The sequence below is a fragment of the Clarias gariepinus genome, chromosome 6, assembly GCF_024256425.1.
Source record: "Clarias gariepinus isolate MV-2021 ecotype Netherlands chromosome 6, CGAR_prim_01v2, whole genome shotgun sequence".
NCBI lineage: Eukaryota > Metazoa > Chordata > Actinopteri > Siluriformes > Clariidae > Clarias > Clarias gariepinus.
The window spans coordinates 27,576,909-27,597,474 of record NC_071105.1 but is presented as its reverse complement, the minus strand read 5'-3'; the positions used below and the strand labels follow the sequence as shown (position 1 = coordinate 27,597,474).

At 34.5% G+C, this 20,566-nt stretch overlaps 1 protein-coding gene across 1 annotated transcript in view; it reads right to left on the bottom strand.

Annotated features, from left to right (window-relative positions):
- The window catches only part of LOC128527213 (contactin-4-like), a 195,726-nt gene that overhangs the window by 43,122 nt on the left and 132,038 nt on the right, over positions 1-20,566 (bottom strand). The window contains exon 12 of the mRNA XM_053499586.1: positions 2,327-2,454. Coding sequence (XP_053355561.1) covers positions 2,327-2,454 — 128 coding nt within the window. The remainder of the gene's footprint in view (positions 1-2,326; positions 2,455-20,566) is intronic.

Here is a 20,566-nt window from a genome sequence, read left to right as displayed (position 1 = left end):
GAGATCTGCCAAACAGCAGCCTAATCCCAAATCATCATTGCATTGTGAGTGTAGAAATGTTCTTACTTTCACTATTAAACATAGCAGTGATTCATACTGTCGAATTTTTATGATGCAACTTTACCAAGTATTTTATTTATTCCTTTTTTCTTTTATGAAGTTGACAGTTTGCTATATTTCCAGGTTTTCCAGGATAATGTGTTGGACAGTTCATAACCCAATACCAAAAATTTATGCAATTTAAGCAATCTTTTCCTTGCTTGACGCAGGAAAATATTTTTACCCTTCTGAAAGCAACATTTTCCACCACAGTATACAGACATGGTTGTTGAACAAATGAGAAGTTATTCACTGCACCAGTTAGGATTAAAAATTGTTTACAGCTGAATCATACACAATTTTATTGAAGTACTTAATTAAAGCCTTATTTAAATCCAAAGGTGACCCTTTTGCCCAAGCAGTGTAAAAAACAGTAAGCTTCTCTTTTTCCATCCCTTTAACGTACTAGGACGAACAATTCAGCAGTATGGTTACAGAAAAAGAACACTTTTGCATCAATACAGTTTGAGGATTCAACAGTAATAAGTTAATAGCCAGACAGACCTGGAGCAAACTACATAGAAAATAAAAAGTTCCCTTGATAAAGCTTGTGATCAGAGGTATGGTTAGAGATATAAAAATGGGGCATTCACCCCAAAGAACACTGCATTATCCTTCGGGGTTGTTTTGCTGTCTGTGGAACTACAGCGTTGTTTAAATTGAAGAGAATAATAAAGAACGAGTACCTCCATTTCTTTCAGCATAACCTTGGACAAAAATTAAGTGTTCCAACAGGACAATGACCCCAAACACACATCAAACCTGGTAGTGGAGCTAACTAAGCTTTTAAAGCGTTAAACATACTTCAAAATGTCTAGACTCTGCTTAGTAGTTAAGTTCATGCCAGTAAACCAACAAATTTAATTGAACTCCACTGCCAAGAAGATCTTCTTTTTAATATTCAATAAGCATTCTGCTAGAAGCTTCCTGACGGCTACCAAAAGCATTTGCTAAACATAATAACCTGCTCATCGACCTCTGTTTGTATATTTTTTACAGTGTTGATCACAAATGAATGAATGAATGAATGAATACTTCTGATAAAAGCAGTTAAAAATGTATAACTCTTGAAGAACCACCTTATCAGGTCACTTATTCTTTTTACATTAAAAATTATATATTTTTTAATTATTAACTTATCTTACCTCTCAAATTAACATTTCTTTTAGAAAGTGGGGAAAAAGTCCAATATAGCCATACAATATAGATCCTTTGAGTGAATAGATACATACTCATTTATTTTTGTATTTTGGTGTGGCTGAAACACTTTTTTAAAAATATATAAATTTATACTTTTATGTCTTTAAGTCAACTCCTCTTATTAGTACTTTTATTAAGTGAATCTGTTCACCTGAATCATTGCTAACCAATTATCTGTCATTGAGACTAAGAGAGAGGATATGCTGCCACCAAAATTACATCACTTACACTGACATGTATGGCAAGGTAATCATTCTATTTAGTGTTTTAGTCAATATTGCTCACTCTCTCTATTTTCTCTTTTGTCATACCTGAAATGAATAACTCAGTGACTACATGTTTAGTGTTAGCACAAAGCAACACTAATAGATATTTGCAAAGCTTAAATAGTACTTGCTAGTACACAAACAAGTGTGCAATTCTAAAGAAATTTCTGACTTATAGAGTTTATATCTGAATTATTCTTGTTTAACTGGATTTTTAGGTACAGAAGGCATGAGAAATTAGTAATAAAGGAAGGTATCTGTGACTGGTGTCATAAGACTTAAGGTTATAAGATAATTATATTGCATTAAGGTTCTTTCAACCGGTACAATAGTAACTTCCTAAAACTCCTTCTCTCCTCCTCCAATTAATAACACACATTGTGCAAAGCACTTTCATTCATATTTAATACTGCATAATAAATGTCTAAAGACATGGCAGGAATCAGATTCGGGGTCCTTAAGGCTCCCACATGCTGTGATTGTAACAATATATTCCATTCTTGTCTCATTAGGAATTAAAACACTTTCCTAATATGCAAAAATTTGCTAGCCATGCTGAGTTTGCTCCAAACAACCTCTTTCTAATTAGATAAAATATTTTGGATCTTGGAAACTGAGCTTATAGTGTGGAAGTATTCTATTTGGTAATTTATGCTATAACACGAAGAGAAGCAAAAGGCAAGACTGGTAGCAAGCAAAACAAGTTAAAAATAATGGCACAAAGAATAGTTATCTTAAAAGTGTATTTGTATGCATCAAACCTTTCACCATCAGCGTCCCTGAGCTGCTTGCTATGCCGAACTGGTTGCGTGCCACACATGTGTAGAGACCAGCATCTGATTTCATAGCACTGGATATTCGCAGACTTCCATTATCTAGAACAGTCATTCTGGAAAAAGGGGAAAGAAAAAAACTGTAAATATACAACTGCAGAACAAAGTTTTGTTAAATTTTTTATGTCATCTCGCTTTGCTAATTGAATTATAATAATGGCTTATAACTTTACAGCAGATGGCAGTACTGTGTAATATATACTCTAACTATCAGATTTTAAAACTGTTAGAAACATGCATGTCTTGTAGTTTTAATGAAAACTCACTAACTAATGTAATAAAACAATGCAAGCTTCAGTAATATTTTATTTAACTACACAAGTTATTCAGCTAAAATGGATTTGTTGTTTTGAAAAACACAAGACAAAATTTTTTTTATTTTGTGCCCCTCACACAACAAATGTAATGTGCATTATGAATAAAAACAATAAAAAAGTGAATGAAACAGCATACAAATTGTGTAAACATTAAAGCACTTTTTGTAAGTCGCTCTGGATAAGAGCGTCTGCCAAATGCCTAAATGTAAATGTAATACAAATTAGTATAATGTACAGATAAAAAATATATATAAGAGGGCGAGGAGAAGGCGGCACTGTGGCCTTGCACCTCCAGGGTTGAGGGTTCAATTCCCATGACTTTGAAGCTGTTATTATATGTAGTTTACCTTCGGGTGCTCTGATTTCCTCAAACAGCCCAAAGACATGCAGCTGAGGCTTATTCGGTTTCCAAATCACCTGTAGTGTGTGAGTGTTTGTGTGCGCTTGTGCCCTGCAACAGACAGGCACCCCATCAAGGGTGCAACTGCCTAGTGCCCCCTGGCTCTAGATCATCCATAACCCTGAACAGGATATCCAGTATATAAAACAAGTGAAAGTGAGTTAGTGAGTGAGTGAGTGAGTGTCCTAGGGAGCTAAAATCACAGACCTAACTCTCAGCTTGCTGGAATATAAAACTAGAATTTGAATTGGAGGTTAATGAATATGATCAAGTAACTATGACCACAAAGCATTGTGTACGGTTATGCAATATGCAAAGAAGTTGTGCAGCCAAATACAAACATATAATTCAGATTAAAGAGGTAATTTGTTACTAAATGAATGTAAATATGGATACAAAGAGAGAGGGGAGGGAAAGGAAAACAAAATGTAACAAAACAACATCAAACACAAACAAACAAACAAACAACAAGAAAAATGTTTTTCTATATGGGTTTTATGTAAAATTCAGGAACTGGGATCCTGTTAGCTAAAAAAATCCTGTTTTAAACTTAAAAGTGGGAGATAAAAAATAGATGGCAGCTACAAACCTTTTTGATCTTTGTAGAATGAAACAAACACTAAACAAAATAACACTAAACAAATACTTCTACACAGCCATTGTTGTCAACAGTAAACAGAATAATTTCTTGATTAGGCAAAGTTGTTGTTTTGAAATACTCAGTCGCATAAGAATGAATATCCACGGGGGGTCTGGTCTAGGAGTTGAATATAGTCAAGTTCTACAAATCTTTTCTTAATAGTATGTGAATGGAATTGACATCTTTTTTCCAGCATTTCTAGTGGAAGGGTTAACAAAAAAAAAAAAAAGGTCTGTTCTGTATAGACCATGTCACTTTTGGTTTAAAGGCAAATGCAAAACGTCAGGAATATTCTGAGCACTAATCTTTGCAATGATTACACCCATACAACACAATTTTGAGTGGTAATTGGTATCATCTTTAACTATGACAGCCTGCTGTACAAATATTAATGATATTCTGCTAGATTTGGATCTACCTTGGGTGTAATAAATTCTAAACCTGGATCATTCCAACAAACCTCAATATCACTGTGGCACAATAAAAGATAAAATATATCACTTTCTCAGTCTATAGAGTGTTCCTGCAATTCAATCAGACTTTATTCATTATTATTGTAATGATCTTAATAATGACATGTAATGTGACAAATGGTGCAGAATAATACAGCATTTATTAGCTCTAACAGTAATAACAAATACAAAATATTTAATACAAAAAGTACAACTACCAATTCAAATCATTTATTTATTCTTTAATATCCTCTGTTTTAATGTTTGAAAGATAAAGCCGCACACAATTTAAATTATATTGTTGGACTTTTTGGGTGCATTATAATGCATACTGTATATTGACATCTGTCCTAAAGACCATGACATAATCATACATCCCTTATTAAAGTTTTCCAGACTTTTAATCTTTAATTCCTTATCCTCCTCACACATAAAAAGAGAACAAAAAAACTTCATGCAAACAGTCAACTCAACCTGAGCTTAGTACAACCGTGAATCATAGTTAAATTTTTGACTCTTACTTTTGAGGTTTACTGTCTGATTTGTCACAACCAACTATATATTGTATGCATAATGTATGTATATGTATTGATATGCTTGGTAACCTCTTAAAGATTTTTTTTTAAATCTTATGTCTCATACAAACGATAATCTTTTTTTCCTGCAGATCATCTGTGCCACTATCCAGTAGGTGGAGATATTGAACCAACCGCCCATACAATCAAAAGAAGAAGAAAAAGCAAGTATATTGCAAAAACCATGTTATATTTTAAGGAAAAAGAGAATTTAACATTTGAAAGTTTACATGACTATTTCTAAGATGTGTGGATCTATTCTGAACCAAAAACTGGTCCACTGATTCAATTAACTGAATTCAATCGGTAAAAGGTTGATTACATTGCATAATCAGGTAGATCGCTTTTGGTAGTCACGCTGAATAAGGCCATTTACCCAATTCCGTAAACGTGAACATAAAAGTTTTTATTTAGAACACCGAAGCGCTTAAATAGTGACATCTCTGGAGTTAAAAAAAAAAAAAAAAAAAAAGGCAGCACCAGCATCATCCTATTTAGATTAGTCGTTCTCCACTTTATTCCTGGAGGACCAATGCTGTGTATCTTTTAGCATTTCCCCTGCTCTGCCACACCCACCTCAATTAAGAAAAGGCTGTTAATTAGTTAATTACTTAAAACAGGGGTGCTTGGAGATGACAAAGCACTAAAATGTGGAGGACAGTAGTCCTCCAGGACCAGAGCTGAAAACCACTGATCTGGATCACACAATGACCCAATTTTCCTTTCACTTCCCTTGCTATGGAACATATTTGTCGTATCTTTTCTTCTTATAGCCACTGTCTTTACTGTCTTAATCCTGGAGCATAAGAGGCACCGTGCTAAGATTGTACTGTATGCTAGTAAATTAAATGGATTTAAAACTAGTTAAATTCAAACGTATTGCTCTGTTTGCTACCTGTTCGCAGGGCATTTACTCGTGACCCAAGCATTCACAACCTTTTTTTCATGCAATCTTTACTTTAAAATGTATTAAAAACATGTTACCTTAATCTTGTATAATCTATGGAGAGATTCACAATCTTGCTAAACATACTTATAAATACTCCTAATAGTAAGTTGAGTCTAGGTGGGGGTAAAAAAAAGAAAAAAGAAAAAGCAAATCAAAGAATGTGACACCTAATACACATTATATTTACAAAGAAAATTAGTTTTCATTTGTTTTTGACCTTCAGTGAGCTCCAAGACAGGCAGCTCTTTCCAAAAAAACTAATATCCATGCAACTAAACCGCTTTTGTAATAAGACTACAAAAACAACTCTGGCTGTTGTTAAAGGTTTGACAATATACTGTACATAGGCTCTGAAATATACATTATTTACAAACCAGCATTATAATCACTTATGTGGTGCTGCCAAAGTGCACTGAAATTACTCACTTTTTTCTCCGAGTGAGCATAAAGGATATCTGTCTGCTCTAGTTGAAATTCATATACAACTTTTCAAACATTGGAAAATTCAATCATTAGTAAAGCATATGTTATGCAAAAAAAAAAAAAAAGCTTGGTCTGCATCGACAGTAAAATATAAGGTGTTGATTTATTCTCTCAAGTCAGATACAATGAATCAATATCCTACAGTGAATAATTCTTTCACCTCTATGAGCATTACCTCTAACCACACTTAACCTTATCACCAGACTTACTGAAAAACAAATGTGCCTTAAAAAATAAAATAGATGTTACAGGCCTGAGTTGAGTAAATGTTGTTGCAACTGAAAACAAAGAAAAGAAAATCTTATGCACATCCTTTTACAGCACCTCTTTGTTTCTTCTCAACAATGCTCACAGTCCCTCATGAATATGATCATGACAGTAGAAATTCTTTGTAGAACCTCTTGTTAGTCTCCAAAATACTAACATGTTACACTTCCTAAGGGCTTCAACATGTCTTTTACTGACAGAGTTCTCCACGAACAGATATTCAAGTCCTGTCTTACTTTAAGACGATGGCTCAGATTCATTTCTCCCTCACTCACTCACTCATCTTCTATACCCCTTTATCCGGCATTCAGGGTAGCGGGACCTGGAGCCTATTCCAGGAGGCTTAGGGCACAAGGCGGGGTACACCCTGGACAGGGTGCCAATCCATCGCAGGACACACACACATACACACACTCACACACTTATTCACACACTACGGGCAATTTGGGAACGCTGATTAGCCTAACCTGCATACTGTATCTTTGGACTATGGGAGGAAACTGGAGTACCAGGAGGAATTTGTTATATATGTTTATCATATCTGCATAGTTATGTAGAAAATCATTCAGTATTTCCATATATAACTTAAAACTTATAAAAAAAAATAACATTACAGGAGAATATATGCATGGTTGCAAAGAAAAAATATATAGTACCAGACAGACTGTATATAAAACTGCACAAATCTGTGTCTAAAACTCCTCATTTTAAGCAATGAAGTTTCACTCCAAATATTGTATGTTTATTTTATTACTCTTTATTGCTCGTTAAAGAAGTTTCTTTAATGCAGAAATGTTTTCAAAACATCTTTTGCTTATGCCATCACACCACTTATCACACCACATGCACCACATTCCCTCCAATCCTCCAGCACTGCTCGTCTCATCCCACCATCTCTCAGGGATCGAGGGCGGCATTCATCCAGGCTCTTTTCTGTTCTTGCACCTAGGTTGTGGAATGAACTTCCTCTAGATGTCCGTACAGCAGAGACTTTGACTATCTTTAAACGACGACTCAAGACGCATCTGTTTCTCCAGTACTTACACTACCCCCCCCCCCCCCCCCCCCCAAAAAAAATCTCTTCCAGTTGTGTTGGACTAATGGCACTTAGATCCCAGGAGCGTACACTGAATTTTTTTGTTTTCATCTAAAAACTGGTCTGTCTTGTACTATATATTTTTTCTTTACAGCCATCCATATATTCTCCTGTAATGTTATTTATTTATTAATTTTTAAGGTATATATGTGCCTAAGACTTTTGCACTGTATGTATAAAATCTGACTACTCAGTCAGAACTAACTGTTCTATAATGGACATTTTTTTTTCTTTTTTCTATAACCGCATGTGTCCTCACCATTAATTCCTTAATGTTTAAAATTTACTCTAGATATTATGTGTAATATGTTTTAAAAGCTTGCTTTATATAATGTTTCATGACTGAATCTGTAGAAGGACATGCTCTGAAGTCAGATTATTCCATTCTTCAGTATGATATACTGTATATCCTTGGCCAGGTCTATACTGAACCAGTGAATTATTAATGCATCTTCTCCAACACTAACACAATGACCCCAAGTAACACCATTCTCATGTGTCGATTATGCTGGCTAAGGGGCTCATGTAGATCACTAAACATGGTGTGCAATCTGACAACAACAACAGAAAATAAATGTCATGTTCTCTTCTTTTTTGTCTCATTGCACACCATGTAGATCACTAAACATGGTGTGTAATGTGACAAAAAAAGAAGTCACGTTCTCTTCTTAATTAGTGACCCTTAACTAAGTATGGTGTCAAAGGACTTCCCTGCTGAGAGGTGACAATTGCGATGGCTAAAGGAGGCTATTCCTATAATTGCCACTTTATTTATATATTTATTTATTATATACTAAATTTGTAAAGGCTGAATATTATTCATGGGGAAAAAATCCATTTACTTTTATTGATCCAAAGCAACTTAAGTGTGGACACTTCTCAAAGGAACTCTGGTACAGAACCTTAACTGATGAGCTATTATAGCTCCCTATATGAAATGAGTAAAGGGTAATTTCTATCTGATGGCTGGACTCCTAAACTTAAATTATGAGTGAACTAATAAAACTATTGTCAGCCCCACATCGGTGGAAAGAGGGTGTCCCTGAGGGGTTGTAATGTTTGGAAACTTTAGAAAGCTCTTATGCCTGTCACTCAATCTATTCCACTTAATAAAACCTCTAAAAGTATGCCCAGTTTACAACTGGCATACATCAGTATGATTTGCACTTAAACCAGCAATTCAGTATGTATGTATATGTTAATTCCACTATACTGTTTGATATGCATGATGAGATCATTAGTAAACATGCCAGCAATCTCATCTTTAGCAGGACTTTCAGGAATAACAAGGAATGAAAAGTTAATTATGTACCTGCTTGTCATTTTAAGATTAGGATCTTTGCTACTAAAATAATTCATTAGTGGACCAAACAATACACCATTAGGAAAACACCCCAGTAAAAGGTTTGGAAACAAGTATGGAATTATTTTCTACATTCCAGAACACGAGATCACAGAATATTGGATTTTTTTCAGAACTATGAAATGGCACATATGGCATTAGGTAATTGAGTAAAAACAACAGTCGGTTGTTATTTAAAACATGAAGGTCAGCTGTTCTGGAATATTTCTTGCAAGAACAGTACTGTCAAGTGCATTTGCAAAACCCTTTAAGCACCATGCTGAAACTGGCTCTCATGAAGACCATATCAAGAAAGTGAGTCCAAAGCTTACCTCTGCTACAAAGATTAATTGAGAGTTATCAAACTCAAAAATCATCAATTTACAGCACCTTCGTTTAGAGCCGTTATGAACACTTTACAGAGCACAAGTAGCAGATTAATATCAACTGTAAAAAGTGATTATTGCATATTTTGGATGCCTTTAGTGTTGTTTTACAATTTAGAAAGATAAATAAAATCAGGAAAGACCGTGGAATTAGGAGGTGTTTCCAAACTTTTGAGCAATGAGCTCTGCTTTCATTAGTGTTACATTGTCTGTGACACAATCACAGTATGACATAGAAGTTGATGATGAAGTTGCCTACTGTTACAGTCAGTGAGAAATGCTTGTGACGCAGTCACAGTATGACATAAATGTTAATGATGACACTGCCCCCTGTGACATTCAGGGAAGATCGCCTGTGATGGGCAAGCACCCACCAATGCCTTAAAGTTGCAATTGCCAGACCCTTCACACCATGGTGCCACCATCAACCAACCAGACCAGCACGCAAATGCACAGGAGAATCTTGAAGGGAAGGTGCACTTGTGTGTTAAAGTTGTTGTTTTGCCACTGTCTCTAAATAACTCTTGCTAGAAACAGCTGAGTTTCTTGATAATATGCACAAAAATATGCAAAAATTATTCACTACGAGTGCATGTTGTAAATATGCATATGGTATTTAAGAGTGTGCACACTTGTTGAAGCCTGCTTTAATGTACATTTAGGTGTTCTTAATTAAAAATAAAATATATTTAATAAATATTTTAAATCTTTAAAAACATGTTTTTTGAGTCTAATATCTTTAATTTTTTTGTGTAAATGATTTATTTTATTTAAGAATTCAAGAATAAATTGCTTATACTTGTTATTTAGACAATCACAAATTTACACACTATTCAGACAGATTGTTTGATGGATTGTAACCACAACAATTAAATACACATATTTGGGAATGTAAATATGTACAAAAAAAGTTTCAAACAGTCTATTCTACGTGGAAATATTGTGCCGTCAAAAAAAGCAAGGAGACAAATTCAGGAGGCATTATTATCATGCTTTTATGCCAGGAGCATTTGTAGTGACGGGCTAGATGAAATCTCAGTAAAAGGAGGACCCCAATCGTGGAAAAGCAGCCTGATATATTCAGACTTGTGATGTGTCATCATGCTGTGAGTGGGTTTAGAAACCAGTAAACAGTTAGCAGCTAACCCACACATAGTATGTCTGAGTAGATCAGACATCCTGACCACACTTGCGTAGTCCTAAAACGATGGTGCATCAGCAACAATAAACTAAAGGATCAGCTGATCAATGTGACTATTTTTACTTTTTTAATTAAATTTTTCTTAATTTCAATCATATTTAAGAGTTTCAAAGTACAATTGACAGTACTGGGCACATTCTATCACTGACAGATGGAGAAAGATGTAAATAAACAATTCATTGGATTTCTGTTTTTTTTTATACATGAGAGGTGGATGTGATTTTTCTGAATTCAGATGTCTCGCTGTTCCATTTAAAGTGGCTGGTAACTGTACTGGTGACATTTATTTTTTGCAAATGTAGGCGATCAAAACTGACATTTCATCCTGAGAGACAAAAATTGAGGGTTGATATTATATGACAAGTTAATTATTACAGCAAATGTAATAAGGCCACTTTGGCCCATAAAAAAATGACAGTGATTAGGCACTCAATAATGGGCAAAAGTTCCCATGCAAAGTGATTTCATGCAAGTACAATAAAACCTTGGTTTGCAAGTAATGCGGTTTGCGAGTGTACCGCGAGACGAACAAAGGTTTTTCAATAAATTTTGACTTGTAAAATGAAAATAAAAGTCTTGCTTTACAAGTATCATGTATCACGCATCCCGCATGCACTTCTTGTTTTGACATCAAGTGTCACGTGATCACAACTGAGCCAACGGTTTTTCTCTCTCTTGTAGTTAATCGTCTCCCCTGCTGGGTCTTAGTGCGCTTCTCTTACTGGTATAATCAACATCTGTGCGCAAGTGTACAGATTTGTGTCTGTATGCGTGTGTGTAAAGCAAAAGCAAGTATCAGTAAAAGAGGTTAAAGATCCATTTCCTCTCTCTGTATCAGCCTGCTCTTTGTGTCTGTGTGTCTGTGCGTCATTGGAAACTGTGCCGCACACACACACACACACACACAGATCCCTCCTACTTTCGCCTTCACAGACACACAGACACTTTTTCTCTCTGCTCTGCACAGAAACACTGCTCTGTCGCGATTCTTTTCAAAGGCAAAGTGCAGGTTAATTTGTTTTATTTTTACCTTACAGCAGTGATTCCGTTAGTGCACACACAATGGGAACACACTGCTCAATCAAGTGTCATTAGCGAGATTTCTTGTTTATTTTTCCAAAAAAAAAAAAAACAGTGTTTCCGTTGTGTGTGTGCTTGTGTGTAAAAAGACCGGAGAAAGGGTAATCGCATAAGACAAGAATGGGGATAGGGAAGGGGCTCCTTACTTTAGCTTCACACACACACTCACACACACATAGGTTAATTTGTTTGATTTTTACTTAATATTTTATGGTAATTATTTTTATGTATTTATTTTTTGGGGCTGTGGAACAAATAATTCAAGTTTTCATTATTTCTCATTAAAAAATCGATTTGGTTTACGAGTGTTTTGAAATACAAGCCCGCTTCCGGAACGAATTATGCTCGTAATCCAAGGTTCCACTGTAGTTCACAAATATGAAAGTTCTATGTCTATGTCTTTTTGGTTGAGCCAATTTACTATCAGTCTCTACTATCGTGTATGACTTGCCTAACCATGTATTTGGTGCTTCAGATCTTTTTTTTTAGGGATGGTTACTTGCTTTCTTTTCACAATTGTCCAAATTGGAAAAGGGGCTATGTATATAAAACTCTTATTTGGCAAGAACAGTTTGCATATACTCCAATCAGCCATAACTTAATCCAGGTGGTATGTGGAAAATATGTGTCCAACCCTTCTGTCAGGGCCAGATTTGGCTTTTTATGTGGTTTGTGCTGCCTTGCCTTTTCCGTGGGATTGGGCTGGGTGGGCTGGCCTATGGTCCCCCATGATCCTGTTGCTATTTTACTGGCATATACTTCTACTATATACATATTGCTTTGATAGCAGCCTTTAGCTCATCTGTATTTTTGAGTTGGGTGTTTCCCATCTTCTTCTTTACAGAATATTTTCTATGGGGTTCAGGTCAGGCAACTTGGCTGGCCAAGCACTGTAATACCATGGTCAACAAACAAATTAGTGGCAGTTTTGGCATTGTGGGCAGGTGGTAAATACCGCTGGAAAGGGAAATCAGCACCATAAAGCATGTAAGTAGATAGAAGCATGTGGAAATGCTCTAAAATCTTCTGGTAAATGCCTGTGTTGACTTTGGATTTGATAAAAGACAGTCAACCAACACCAGCAGATAATATAGAATCCTAAATCATCACTGACTATGGAAACTTCACACTGGACTTCAAGCAACTTGAATTGTGTGCCTCTCCACTCTTCCTGCAGACTCAGGGACATTGATTTCCAAATGAAATGCAAAACTTACTTTCATCTGACAAGACGGCTTTGGGTAACTTGCCCAATTCTTTTTCTCCTTAGCCCAGTTAAGATGCATCTGACATTGTCTCTGGTTCGAGAAAGGCTCGATACCAAGAATGCAACAGTTATAGCTTATTTCCTGAAGATACCTGTGCATTTTGACTCTTGATGCACTGACTTCAGCCTTATTTCACTACTTGTGAAGTTCCCATGAGTTCTTGAATTGACTTTGTTTGACATCTTCTTAAGGCTGTGATTTTCCATGTTGATTTTGTACCTTTTTCTACCACATTGTTCCCTTCAAGTTAACTTTCCATGAATATGCTGTGATGCAGCACAGCCAGCCCTTTCAGTGATGATCTTCTGTGGCTTACTCTCCTTGTGATGATCATCCTCTCAGCAGTCTTCACTAAAATTGTGGTTGTGTGTACTGAACTAGACTAAGAGGTGCACATTATTTGTATATACTGTATAAAAATTAATCTTTTAAACTAAAAAGTTTGGTAAATAAAATAATGGCAATTATGACAAGTTAGATTAGGTTGAAATGTATTGTCATTTCAATTAATTAAACTCTCTTTAGATGTCAATAAGTCAAACTGTATTTACAAAGTTTACAAAATGTATTTCACAATTCATGTATTAAAATAGAAAATAAATAATAGTAAATAAAAACTAATAAAAAGAAAACAATCACATTGCTCAGTTCTCATCATTAAGATTTACTGGTGTTATACTATATGGTAAACTTAGCTGGTAAAATAATATAGAATTGGTTTTTAATAACCAAATGAATTGGTATAAACAATGAAAGAAGTGGATTGCTTAAACAAAAATGTTTAATAACTCTTTAATATAGTTTATTGCTATATCATTTTGGCTGCTACTTTTTTTCATTTGTATTACTAGACAATTTAAGTGGAGGCAGACTTCCTACATTAAAAACGCCTATATGAATACTCTGACACTTTTTTTTGTAAAATTAATATTATTATTTAATTTACTGTTAAAACAAGACGTTTTCCTTGTCTTGGGTCAGGAAGGATTACCACTTTAGTACAGGAAAAGGTTAATTTCAGCTTTTATTTCTTTTATGACATTACCAGTGGGTCAAAAGTTTACATGCACTTACTGTAGTATTTGGTAATATTGGCTTTAAATTGTTTATCCTGGGTCAATTGTTTCGAGTAGCCTTCCAAAAGCTTCTTAAATAAGTTGCTGAAAATTTATTTCATTCCCCCTGACAAAACTGGTATAACAGAGTCAGGTGTCTTGGCCTCCTTGCTCACATACTGTATGTTTTTTTTCTAGTTCTGTTAAACAAGTTTTCTAGGTCAGGAATGCTCCTATATCTCAACCTTATTGTCCTTAAGCCATTTTGCCACAACTTTGTCTGGAAGACAAATTTACCTGGCTAATATCTTGAGTTGTTGCTTAAATATATCCTCATAAGCTTCCTTCCTCATGATGCCATCTTTTTGTGCAGTGCACCAGCCTCTCCTGGAGCAAAGCACCCCTACAACATGATCCTGCCCTGTAGCAAAAACTCTCTCCCTTCATTTTATGAATTTTAAAATGAGATGAAGAGAATTCAATAAATACTTGAAACAACACAATGTGCTGCCTACAAAGTCTGAAATAAGTTATATATTTTGTTTATGGTGTAGCAAATCACCTAATGTCCTAATAAACAATTTTTTTTTTAAAATTTATTATAATAATTAATTCATTAAGGTCAATAAGGGGATATACCAAGAAGCAGCAAAATTTATGTAAGTATTTAAAATATTCTGCTTTAAAATTTTGTTGCCCAAGTGTGTTTGACTGATTGCTTAAACACTTAATATATCTGAATGTCTACACTTGGTTTGAGCCTTGGGTCTCGCCTATGAAGGCTGCATAAACCTGATACACATTTTGGAATCAAGGGATGTGCAACTAAATATTAAGTCTTATTGACTTTAAATTACTTTTATGACCCGGGTCTTCAGTCTTATCTGCAAAGGGCTGGAGTGGCTGTAGGCTTTCATTACTGCTAAATTGGAGGCACACTTGATAGTTGATAGGAGACTAATGATGAACTGATTAAACAAGTGGAATCAGGTGTGCCTTCTGCTTGGTTGAAATGAAAGTCTGCAGCCACACTAGCTAGCCCTTGGTGGATAAGATTGAAGAATCTTGCCTAGGACAATCTGTTCTTTTACCTTTGCTTACCAAATATTAAGAAATTGTAAGCTATCACATCCTGATGTAAAGGTCACAAAATAAAGGGTGAAATTTTGATCTGATGTCTCATATGTATCTTTAATAACGTCTTCAGTGTACAGCAATTACAAAAGAATTGACCTTGCTATTCAAGGAATACATTCGTAAGGGACTGTGTGTTTGTGTGTGTGTAGATATTTTTAAATATCTACAGAATGCAAACACATTTTTAACACTATATTAAAAAAGATTATCTCAATGTGAGCAATCACAGTGACAAGGTAAATAAAGGCTAACTAATTAAAAATAAATAAGTAATAACAATATTCTTTTCCCAAACAGAAGCGAAAGAAATTAGAGTAAGTAGAGTTATTTTTTCTTGTGAAAGGCATATCCCCTACAGAACAGTTTTCAGTAAATAATGCTACCAGGTTCTGAAAATCAGAGATTTATATCATGACACAGTTGGCTACGCTCTTTTGGGCCTGCTTTCCTTTTGTCTATCTATAACCCCAAGGTTAAACCCCCAATTATAGCCACATGGGATTATTTAGCTTTTGATCCCCCCTACCCCCACCCTGTCAAAAAATACCTTTGTTGCAAAAAAAAGGAGGCAGAAATTTGTTGACTGTTCTCTTGACAGTTCTCCAATAGCCAGGTAATTGATATTGATTTTTAAAATCTTTATCAGCCTTGGTGCCTTTTACACCCCCAAACTCATTAAATAACATATCTGACAAACACATAACAATATGTCAAAGGCTGTTTTTCAATAGACTTTACAGGTGAAAAGAATTCATCCATTCTTATTTAAGTTACTATGGTAGAATGATAAGTAAATTCTGCAACATCCTCTGTAAATTCAATTCACCAGCATATATCAAAAAATTGAATTTGGGCTATAAAAAGATTACACTTTACTAAATTTGAATAAATAAATATATTTTAAATGTTATTTTAAATAACATTTTTTGGTTGTGTGTGTGTATATATATATATATATATATATATATATATATAAGGTTGTATATGTGTGTTCATGTGTGTATAACTTTTTGGCTGTTAACCTTATATTTAGGTTTGTTTAAACAAACAAACTTTATATTTACCATTTCATGCATAGTGGTCACTTTTATATTAAAGGATCACCCAAACGTTTCCTTAAAATGTATATTCCTAAATGTAACATGCTCCTTGCTGTTTTGATTAGGCTGAGCAGAAACACTTTTAGCAAGAAACTTTAAGTTGTCATTTGTTTTGCCATTTATTGTACAACTGTGCAGTTGTATTGTGACCTTTTTACCATAGTTAGTGCTAAGGTATGTCTAAGGTTTATTAGATTTTTTCGTTTAAAATGTGCAGATACTAAAATTTATAAAAATAAACAAATACATCAATAAAACATTCTGGTAACTTTTTTAAACTTAAAACATAAAGCCATTATCGGTAATTTGATGACACCAATGCACGCAATGCGCATTGGACTTTTAACCTTATTTTCACATTCTATTCGCCAGAGATCATTTCTGTTTCATAAATTAGCATTAGCAAAGCATTAACAATATCACCATGGATAATTTTGAACTGAAAGTAAGAATTTCTGATCTTTGATTCACTACATCTTTATGAGCTAACAACCTCATTTTATGTTTAACACAGAATCGCACTGTAAATGTCGCACAATGGGTACTGCATATACGTGTTTTTGGTGGGGTCACCAAATCACATGACATGACAGATTTGGGATTCATCATTCTGTTAGACGTTAGATAGCTTTTTAGCTTATGTTATCTGTAAATAAAACAACACGGCTATTTCAGTACTACCAATACGCAACTGCTAAGTAAACCTTTTTTGTTTCAGGTGAAATAAAATGATCCGTTGTTTCCTTGCCAAAAGTTCTTCTGTGACAAGTTTTAAATGTGGATTTTGGCAGGCAGCAGCTCTCCCTTCTTTCCAGTACTGTGGACTGCACCAACCTACTTTCACCCATGCTGACAACTAAGAGTCAGCGTAAATACCTGTGACAGGGAGTCATACATATAGTCTAACACCTTGGTGCTGTTGTGTTATATACTGTATCACTACAAAGTCAGAACCAAATGTTGTATAATAGAAGTTAAACTGTGGTGATCAGCACATTAATGGAAAACTCTAAACTTCAGAATGTCCTTGCTTAAAATTCTCTGGCACTGCCCCTGAGTACTTTGTATTAGCTGCCTTGAAGTTTGCATGGAATTAAGTAAAGCGGTATGCCACCTAACCTGTTACAAAAAAAACTTTAATTTAATTTGATTAATGTGTATATGTATAGGTGACAGGAATTATCACAGTTTTTACAAAACACTGATTGCACAGGAGTGATTTATATAAATTAGAGGCTGGCAGCAGATGGCAGCTACAATGAAATTGAGACTTTTTTTTCTTCAGGATATTACCTATATTCATTTAAAGAGACCCATATTATAAAATAAAAGCTGTATAAAATAACTACTTACTTTAAGTGTTTAAATATGTTATTTTCTTTACTTATATTTATATGAATATATATTAAAATATATACATATTTTCTTTAAATGTTGTCACTGGTCATTAGCCAGAATTTACCCTGTTCTAAACAAATACAAATAAGAGGTGCATGCATTTCTTGTCAGAACAGTTTGCAGAGGATCTACAGTACTTAGGACTAAAGTTGTTTTATATTTGAAAGTGGTTTCAGGGACACTGTTGTATATTTAATCTTCTTTAATAAATAAATAAATAATAAATAAATAAATAATCTTCCAGTTTATGCCAGTGTCAGGTTTAAATCCATATCTGGATATCTGAGCACTTTCATCATCCCCCCTATTGGGGCACATTTGTGGCTTACTTTAAATTACTTTTAATGATTAATATTTAAGTTTAATTTGGAAAGATTTTGATACAGACTTCAGTTCCCAGCATTCCTTGCATTGATTTCCTAGTTCATTTCTTTAAAAAAAAAAAAGTATGTAAATTATAATAATAATAATAATAATAATTATTATTATTATTATTATTATTATTATTGTTATTATTATTATTTTGTTTATTGTTGATTAGTTTTAGCATTTAAACACCATACTTTTCTTTGTTTCTGTGTTGTTTTGGTTTTGTATGTTTAAAAACAAAAAAAACATTAACAGCATTTTCATTCAGGCTTAATTCTTATGACAAGCAGAGATACAGATACATAAAGTGTCATTGTGGTACACCCCTCCTTTGCAATGCAACTAAAGAGCCTGAAGGTGTTTTGCTAGTAGTACTGATTAGAAATTATTGATGATGGACACTTGCAGTGTATCTTATAAATTTTTACAAGGAAAAGTAGTTTCACTAGCTTGGATGCCTTAAAATAATGTTGCTCCCTCTAACATAACTCATTTGCAATAAAAAAAAAGGTCTGACAAGCTTGCAACTTTAAAATAAAGAGAGCCCATACGGCACTCCCTGAGGCCCTCACCTATTTCTAAATCCCTCGATATAGCTTATAATGTAAGTATTCTGTATTGTATTTATTGCACCTTATTACGACATGTTCAACATTTTTGGGGACATTTGAAATATTTATGTCATATATTAAACACTTTGGCATTAAACAGAAATTTTACTTTAATCTAGCATGTCCAAATCTTGCCAGGACCACTTCATCTCTTTTTCATGTTCCTTTGAAAGCCAAAGGAGAGGGTTAGCTCTGTCAAAAGGTAGTACAAATTTTTATTTCAAGAAAGGAGGGGCATATTCTCCTGAGACTTCCCCAGAGCTAGTTAAGTCAGTGTACAGATTTAGCATGTAAACTCCTGGCTCAAACCAATCCTTGAATTCATATAAAATCCTAAAAGTCTTCAGGGGGAGAATACTGTAATGTGATGTTGCACCAAATCAGTTGTAGATATTTGCGGATGAAATGTATTGTTATATAAAGAGATCAAACATGTTAAGGTTATGGTAATTCCTAATGCCTTCTATTGTTCTTTATATTGAACAAATATTGTGTTAAAAAAAAAAAAAAGATTGTATTGATTATGTATTTATATAGACACTGGTACTAATACCTTACAATCTCAATTAAGCCTTATAATTTAGTTTACTTATTTCATTTGCATAAAACAGAAGAAGAGTGCTTGTGTTTGTGTGTGTGTGTGTGAGTGTGTGTGTGTGTGTGAGAGAGAGAGAGAGAGAGAGAGATAGTCTCCCACTGATAATGATCTTTTTCTTTTCTCTCACCTCCTCTGTGTAGGAATTCTGCAAGGAATTGCAGACAACACATATAGTACATGTTGGCTGAAATGTGCATAGGGACCAAGATGAATTACCAGTGCTGTGCTGGATTGTTCTTACTTTGAAAAATGATATCAACCTCAGGCTTCCCTAAATAAATCTAATCCCACTCCTTCTTCATGGGTAATAGGGTGCATATGGTTTTTTTTTTTTCTTTTATCTATTTTGCACATTGGTTTAACATTCATTCATTCACTCAAATTAATTAATTAATTTACACCAACAAAGCTTCAGGCTAATAGATAGATTTTAATTTCTCTTTTATTTTATTTTTTTATTTATAAGTCAAATTTTCCTGTTGATCTTAAAAACTGACCTAAAAATGTGGTGTTCTTCCTTGCCCTTAATTAATGTCAATATAAATTGTGTAAGTCAGTAAACATAACATTAGTGGTGGTCGATCCACTGTCCACTGCAGGGAAAAATCCTTACATATGGATCTTCTGTAGCACAGCCATGCAACATGCCCTCTCAAATTACACCCTGTTGGTCAAAGAGCCTTTCAGGTTTTATTTTTAAAGTGCAATTTATTGGGTTGTTTTAGAAACCGAAGGTAGGTTAGAAGGAAACTGGTAGCTTTAGGGCATACTCCAGATTTTTGCTGCAAAAAAGTGTACTTTCTTCCAAATGACATTCCAATGTCTAAGCATTCCAAATTTCCCTGGTGGAAAAGGTCATCCTCATAAAAAAGCAGACCACACTAACATCTGTGTGTAAACAAATCCCCTCAAGGTAGGAGAACGTTTGGATGGTGATAAGGGTGTGTGTATGAGTATGCATTTGGGTGGCATGTTGTTCTTCATTTTCTAATCTGACATGATGTTCTCTCATGAGCACACAAGACATTTGGTCACCAGTTACAAGCAGATGTTCAATTACAAACTGTGCAGGGAATTTAAATGACTTGATGAGAAAAAAAGAAATATGACATTTAGAACATGATGTATCGTGGATGCATATACAACTTAGGGCCACCACCTAATAACAGAAAAAATTATATTAATATGGATTTCCATGAGAATCATTATTGTATAAGAAGAATAAAAAGACTCACAAAACACCACTGTGATTATTTATCCAGGGTAGCAGGCCATGTCACATTTCATTCCTTAAACATGTTAAACATGTAAGTCACTAGAGAATGATGTGGTAGGACATGCACCATGGTTTGCACCGATCTTTCCACAAATTGTTGGAAGAACAAGGAGTACAGTCTAGGCAGTCTCATGGACTAAGCACAGACAGACAGCTCTGCACAATTAG